Raw genomic sequence first — 8,037 nt, forward strand, 5'->3', positions numbered from 1 at the left:
GCAGTCTTGTACACAACCACGCCAGCGGTAGCTGATCGCGATGTGATCAATCTGAGTCCAGGCTTGAGATGCAGAGGGAGGACGCCAGGTGGCACATCGGCGATGACTGTGCCGAAAGTTAGTGCTAGCCAGAAACAGGTTGTGGTCTGTGCAAAGTTGCAGTAGACGGTCCCCGTTATCTGACCTGCGACCAACGAGTCCCCATCGGCCACCTAAACGACTCTCTTCTGTGCCTAGACGCCCGACCTGAGCATTCAAGTCTCCGGCTAGTACTACAATATTTGTCGAACGCACTTTCTGGAGAACAGTTAACTGGTGATAGAATTCATCCTTGATTGCCTCCGGGCTGCAATCTGTCGGGGCATAGGCGGAGATGACGAAGAGACATCGTTTCTCACGCCGATTTCTTCTCATTTTGATGGAACTTTCTAATCTAACAGCACTTAGCCGACTGTTAGGGGGGATCCGATCGATTAATGCTGCCTTAGCTCTAGCGCTTAGTGCGACACCGACGCCAGCAAGACAAGACGAAGATGCCACAGGGACCCCGGATAAGCGCACGTAAAACAAGCTTTTCGAAGCGACAGATGGAGAGCGAATTTGTAGTACTTCACCAGAGTCTTGGATACGGGTCTCAGATAGACAGCAAACATCGATATTAAGACTTTCTAAAGACGTAGCCAGCCCTATCTTTTGTCTGACCTGCATAAGTGTGCGAACGTTGAAGGCAGCCAGTTTGAATGATGCACGTGGTTTCAGAAAAACTGCTTCAGTACTCGTACTTGGTGGTAGCATACAATTTTCAACCAGGCAGTGACTCGAGAACGTTTAGATAGAGCCGAATTTTCAACACAGGCGAGCTGCTGTATAAGTCGAAAAATAAGGATACATAGAGTGGGAATAAAAGAGAGTGAATAAATGACGTAGTAAATAATAATAATAATAATAATAATAATAATAATAATAATAATAATAATAATAATAATAATAATGTGAATCATTTGATTGTTATTCGGAGCAAGAAGAATATTTTCCATAAGCAGACAGTTCATCATTTTTGTGTGTGGGCTGTGATACTGCCCGGGTGCCCAGACCAAAGTAGGTGGTTTTCTTAGGGGGCCACACCCCGAGCCTTCGACCTAAAAGTCTAACCCACAAGGCAGTGGAGCGTCGTGAGGAGATGCAGTCCCATGGTAGCCGGTGACCAACGATTGGTTCCCTCAGGATACTGGAGCCCATGTGCACCATTGGTTTGGGGTCCGGTTAAAGCGTCGGACATTCGCTTTCCATCCTCTCATTTTCGTGAACACCCCCGCCACGAGAAGGCAGTGAGTAGGACTTCCCTGGCAGAGGATGTATACGCGTGGCCGTGTGAGAGTATTTCGAGAGGGAGGGCGAGCCCACCCCACTCTCGGCCATACCAGGGCATTTGGGGGCATGACATAAGGACCACACATCATTTCATGGGGGGAAGAAAGTGTTGAAAGTCTATTTCAAATTCTAGGTATCAGTGGCTTCAGTACATAACCGACATGGTGGTTGTCTACAATCCCGTGAGTCCGTCCAAATTTCAGTTGTTAACTCGAATACTAATAAGTATATTCTAGATCATACAGAGACTATATCCAATACACGGTCGGACAGACATGATGAACTTAAGGAGAAGAGGTACAATTGATTGCAGAATTTGGATTCCCATTTAAGCTGTAGAGGATGTGGTGTTTGTATGGACTAATGATTCTTTTGTGCTTGATGACTGCCTGATTTCGAATTCCAAATACAATACGTTCGTCCGTGCTCATCTGATACTTCTTGGTTAAATTGCGTTATTCCTAGGATTCCTAGTTTGTACTATAATTCAAATACTTTTATTCATCACAGACTCCTAGTTCGTATAATAATCTAAATACTTCTAATTATCACATTTGTCCTCTATTTGACATCACACTTTCATGATCATATAACAAATGAGGTAACATCAGATGATACACACTGCAGTACCAATTATCTCTTTTAATCGTGTTCAAGTGTAACTGACTTCACGATGTGTGATCTTATACGCAAAAAACATAATCTGCTAGTTCGTCAGGTTATGATTCATCTTAGTAAACACAGTTTTATCGAGTCTACTAGCTATGTATGTTAAATAAGTTGAGTTGTAAATACTCTATATGGAAGTGACTACAATAAAGGGATCAGGTTCCATAAAAAGTAAACTTAATCATTTTAAAATCATGACAATTATGTTGCTAAACATGACCATACTCTATTGAAAAATGAGAGGATATTCCAAATGAAAGACCCAATTTATTTACAGACGTTACTGGGGAGAAAATCAAAACAATGAAGCGAATACAAATATTTATTGCAAAACACTTTGTTAGTGATACAAAACAAATCGCATATTCAACATGGGAACAGAAATCAACGTCTTTTTTCTCGTGAAGTAACAGAACCAGCGGTTGTAGTAGCCGGTGAGTTAGTTGAAGAGACTAGAGTTGCGTTTGAGTCAACTGAACGCAAAGATTTCCTTGTTCTTTTTTGACTAAAGGAATCTAAAAAGACAAATTTAACAGAAAGACTTATTACGGCTTAATACAGTGTAAACTATAGTTCTTAACATAAATAGGTGCAGTAGCTAATCCTTCTTATTACGCTTCTAATTTGAAACAAAGATGGGAATAATTCATTCTGTATTGTTTGAATCTTACCATTGGTGTTCAAGACTGAAATTGACCAGTCTCTTATTGGGATATGCCCATCCTGTGCGGATTGCCTGGATATTACCTTAAGTCACAAGCATTATAAGCAAAGATAGATGGTGGGTAACAGTGGAGTGAACATCAACTCTGGGATACAGATATATCCAGCTGGTCAGTTCTAGATAGGACGAAACGCGCGTCCTGGATTATACTGCCAGCCACCATTCGTCTTTGCTTATAAAGATGGGAACTGTTATATCCGGTGAAGATTAAGTTACAGGTAACTTCCGAGGGCTATTCATGGACTAATATTCCATAAACATTCTTATTGTATAACTACTCAACAATTACACTATGTATATTTATATTCCTTTTATGATAAGCTTTATTTTGACCTATAATTTATTATTGTACGATTTACGGTTCTTAAGTTATGTTCAGTTTATTAACTACTGCCTCCCACATTCACAGCCACTTTTTGGGCTTATTTGTGTACAAATATTATTTCCTATTTTATGGTACGTTGCGGTCTGTGTGATTGATATATAAACCAAGTATGCCTGAAATAAACGATCTGCTGTGATTCGGAAGCTGGTATTGTGTTCTGTACTCAAGTGGAAGGGCTCGTAGGACATAGGACCAATAAGGACGCTAAACTGCCCACACCGGTTGAACGTCATTGGTTGGCCTAGTGTGAAGATTCGTATAAGTCGTATTCAGATTGGTAGATAAATCGTGCGATAGAAAAACCAGACATCCAAGGTCATAACAGGAACATATTTATTTTATCAACGGATAGTTATTTTTAGGCTATAACTACGTGTCAGATAATGCACACCATCTTAAGAGGAAGCTCTGTGACTAATGGGTATAATAGTTTAGAGGTTCAATCATCTTTAGAGGAGATACTTCTTCAGTGTTTTCGCATCTGTGGATAACAATGCAATATCAGTTTCGAATTATATATCTTACGGTATGTGTAAGGAAATAACAGGAACAGTATTTGTACAGTGATGGTGAACTCTAGTATTAACTCACCAGTACGTGGAGATCGAGAAACAGGTATGCCACTCTGTAATGTCGCACGAGGATACTTCAAAGATTTCAGGGAGTCATACTCTTCTGGGAGGCTGAATTCCTTCATCTTTGATTGAAACGGATTAACTTCAGAATCATGCTAGATGAAAATGCTGTATTAAGAGGAAGATTAAATTACCAACTCTTCCATGTTATACAACGAACCTAGCTTTTTCCAAATAGTATCTGTACTAATTGGATCACTCACAAACGAGTTTACAAGGTTGCATACATATATCATCTGAAAATGACGATCTGCACCAACGGGTTTGTGATTCAATATAGCATGAAAAAGTTGAATCTCTGATTCCAAAGTCCATACGTCCAGGCCAGTCTGATCAACCATAGGTGAGTATTGTTTGATCCCAAAACACCTAAAAGCATGAAGCAAGATAAATTCTAACGAAACTATGGATTAATATATCAGAATACCAATTATATACATTTTGGCAAAGTTTGGGATTCTGAATGACATGAAACATCAGGGAAGAGCAAACATACCAGACATCATGCACTCAGCATCGTTAATATATTGGACAATAGACCCAGAGTCCTCCATTGAAACGGCCTGGGACGCATTTCGAAATTCATACTTAAAAGTTACTACACCTCACATCCCTTGGATTATACCAAAGGAGCCGAAAAACTCACCACCATGGCTCAGCAGGGAGGTCCGTATCCTTCTCCGTAAGAAAAGGAAAATGTGGGATAGATTTAGGTTACTGGGGACTGATGAGTCAAAATCTCAGTATCGAAAGGCTCGGAATAGTTGTGCCTCGACTCTCCGTAAGTCTAGAAAATTGTACGAAGGAAAACTTGTTAAGGAATCCATAGAATGTCCTAAACGCTTGTATTCCTATATAAACCAAAGGACAAGGAGAAAAGGAAATATTCCTGCTCTATGGGGAGACAGTACTGCTTCATCATTAGTGGAAGACGATTTTGGTAAGGCTCAAGTGTTCTCGAACTACTTTAGCAACGTATATACCATAGAAGCGCCCTTCCCGTCAGCGTATACAGATCCCCCCATACATACACTGGATAGCGTGACCATTAAGGAACTCGATGTCTTTGGTCTGCTAAATAAGCTTGACATAGGTAAATCCACGGGGCCCGATGAATTACATCCTAGGCTACTGAAGGAATTATCTAACTTCGTTGCAAGCCCTTTAAGTACATGCTTTAACCTATCCGTTACGCAGGGTCGTTTACCAAAAGACTGGAAGAACACCATAGTAAGTTCTGTCTTCAAAACAGGTACGAAACACAAACCTGAGAACTACCGCCCCGTTAGCCTAACTAGTGTGGTTGTTAAAATCTTAGAAAAGATTATTCGGAAGGAGCTGTTTAAGTATCTCGATAAAAACCGGATCCTCTCGGAGAAGCAGCACGGCTTCAGAATAGGTTATTCTTGTCTCATTAACTTATTAGTGGCTCGTGAAAGCTGGTGTGCTCTTAAGGACCAAAAGCTACCTGTAGACGTCGCCTTCATTGATTTCAGTAAAGCTTTTGACAAAGTTCCGCACAACCGACTGTTATATAAGTTAAGAAAAGTCGGGATTGGAGGCAATTTATTGATGTGGATAAAAGACTTCTTAGTTGGGCGTCAACAAAGAGTTCGGGTGAACTCAAAGGTATCTAGCTGGGAAACTGTGTTTAGTGGAGTGCCCCAGGGTACAGTTTTGGGGCCAGTGCTATTCCTCTTGTATGTAAATGACCTTCCTTGTCTCCTATCATCATCGGTCTTGCTATATGCTGACGATGTCAAGATATGGAGAACGATACGATGTAAGAGTGATAGCTTAGAACTTCAAAATGACCTGAAGAAGTTATCTGAATGGTCTCAAACATGGCAGTTGCCGATAAATACTTCCAAGTGTGTTGCGATGCATATCGGTCATCAAGGCACAGATACATACACGATGAATAACACTGAGCTACCTGTCGTCCAAACATATAATGACTTAGGAGTTATCGTTAGTCAAGGCTTAAAGACTACTGCACACTGCCGTGCAATAGCCGCCAAAGGTTTTAGAAACTTATGGTCAATACGTAGAGCTTTTAGTCATGTCGACGCCAAAACGTTGTTGACTTTGTATAGTGTTCGTTCGTCCTAAACTTGAGTACTGCATACAAGCGGCTAGCCCCTGCTTAAAAAAAGACAGCGAGCTTTTAGAAAAGGTTCAGAGAACGGCGACTAAGCTGATTCCCGGAATAGAGAAGCTTCCGTATGAATCTCGACTGGCCAAGCTGAACCTTTTCCCGTTGTCATATCGCAGAACTAGAGGCGACTTGATTACAGTTTTCAAATTGCTTAGTGATAAATTTGCACCTGATATGCCCTCATTTTTCTTGTCTTCCAAAACAGAGAATTTACGAGGACACTCCAAAAAAGTTCATAAGCCGAGAACAAATTACTTGTCAGCTGACTATCGACTTTCCCATCGAATCATCAACGAGTGGAATTCACTACATCAGCATGTGGTTGAGGCTCCATCTGTCGATTCTTTCAAAAGAAAGTTGGATCAACTGAGAGACCACCATTGCCAGGACTAACATAGGCCATCGAGCCTCCTGTCCTTCCCAAACTGAAACTGAAACTGAAGATGACATGAATTTTTTAACAGTAGTTGAGTGTGAAGATAAAAATTTTCAATATCGACGCTCAAAATTACGAAACACACCACCTTATAAATTGTGATAAAGCAGTATACCACAGATTTTATTAAATGGAAGTGGTTATAATTAATGATGTTAATACTATTTTTATTATTAAGTATGGTTACTTCTAACTACAACCAACCAATGTAAAAGAATTTTAACAGCAATACACCGCCACTTACTAAGCTAACAAAGTAATGCATAGCTTGTATGATAAAATGATTTCGTTCCTTAGTCAGGAAAGGTTAATCTGTTTAACCTGACTAAGGTTCTTTTTAACAAGCTTTTTCTCTACGGGATAGGGGTTTCACCAACAATACAGTTGGTGAGTTTCGAAAAAGACCTGAAACGTATGTTACGGAAATCAGAACTTCTTTTCCATGAAGATCGATGTGATTTTCTGTACGCACTAGGATAGGTGATAATATTTGTCATAACATTTGTCTGCTGCAAGCAAACTTGCAAATTAGCATGCTTATGTATAAATTTGCTTGTTAACAAGGCATAACTATCAATTCCAATTGAAACTACTAGTTATGCCATCAAGAGTGATCTGACTTAAGCTAGCTAAAATTAACACTAAAATTCAGTAGGTTAGATCCTAAGAGTTAACTCTTAGGATTTTTTAAAAGAATTCTTGGGAAAATGTAATTCATGAACAATCTTTGAGCGATGTCAGAGTGGACGAGGGAAAGCTTACTTACTTTACGGTCATAAACGCGAATCATTTCAGATGACAAATGATAAGCTTTCCGACAATAAATGTTTATAATACTCAGTGATAGTGTTTCCGAATCATTAAGGTTAACCAAAAATTCTTGGTGTTAAAATGTCTTCACAAAAAGCTCTGGATTTTAACGAATGCAAAACATATGTGTGACATGCTTAAATGACATTTAGAATAATATTGTCCTAATCTACACTCGATCCTACTTCGTAACTAAAAAGTGACATGCGGATCTAGTGTAAACTAGATCCACACAGGAATTGGTGATTCTCGAAGACACCAAACTCACCTTAAGTTCACTCAAGGACAAACAACTAAAAACCCAGCTATTTGACACTGTACAACCAAGTTTTCAAAGAAAATATTTTGTCACTTAACATTCATTCAGCAGTTGGACTACAACTTATGAACGACCTTTGAGCGATGCCTTCGTGACCTTCAAATGGTTCAAATGGTTGTGGACGGAATAGAAGAAGCTTTCGCTTAACAGGCTTCCGTGTCTAGTAGCAGGGGATCACCAAATCCTCCAGGCAGGAACCTAGGTATGTTAACAATAAAAGAGGAAAAGAAATTGGTAAATCATAGTATGATGCTGTCCATGGTCCTTAAGAATAGGTCAAGTTGCCTCTTGAAGGACTCCTGAGAAGTCGCTTGGACTAGCTCGGCCGGCAGCGAATTCCAGCTTTTGACAACTCTTAAGGAGTAGAATTTGTGTCTACATTCCGTTCTGCTGTGTTGTGTCTCCAGTTTTTGGGTGTTACCTCTTAGGTTAGTGTTGAAACTAAGCTTAAATAGGTGTTTGAGAGGATGTCCAGAAGTGTGAAAGATACTATAAACCATCAGAAGGTCACCTCTAAGACGTCTATACTC

The 8,037-nt window shown here is 39.9% G+C and overlaps 1 protein-coding gene across 1 annotated transcript; it reads right to left on the bottom strand.

Moving 5' to 3' along the window:
* Positions 1 to 1,414: 1,414 nt before the first annotated feature.
* MS3_00002579 (uncharacterized protein) lies at positions 1,415 to 7,620 on the bottom strand. Its single transcript, XM_051210173.1, has 3 exons — positions 3,919 to 7,620; positions 3,741 to 3,879; positions 1,415 to 2,555 (listed from the first exon to the last, which is right to left on the bottom strand). The coding sequence occupies exons 1-3, from the start codon at positions 4,123 to 4,125 to the stop codon at positions 2,425 to 2,427; spliced, it is 477 nt and encodes a 158-aa protein (XP_051070137.1). The 5' UTR covers positions 4,126 to 7,620; the 3' UTR covers positions 1,415 to 2,424.
* Positions 7,621 to 8,037: the final 417 nt, after the last annotated feature.

The sequence above is a fragment of the Schistosoma haematobium genome, chromosome ZW (genome assembly GCF_000699445.3).
Source record: "Schistosoma haematobium chromosome ZW, whole genome shotgun sequence".
Classification (NCBI taxonomy): domain Eukaryota; kingdom Metazoa; phylum Platyhelminthes; class Trematoda; order Strigeidida; family Schistosomatidae; genus Schistosoma; species Schistosoma haematobium.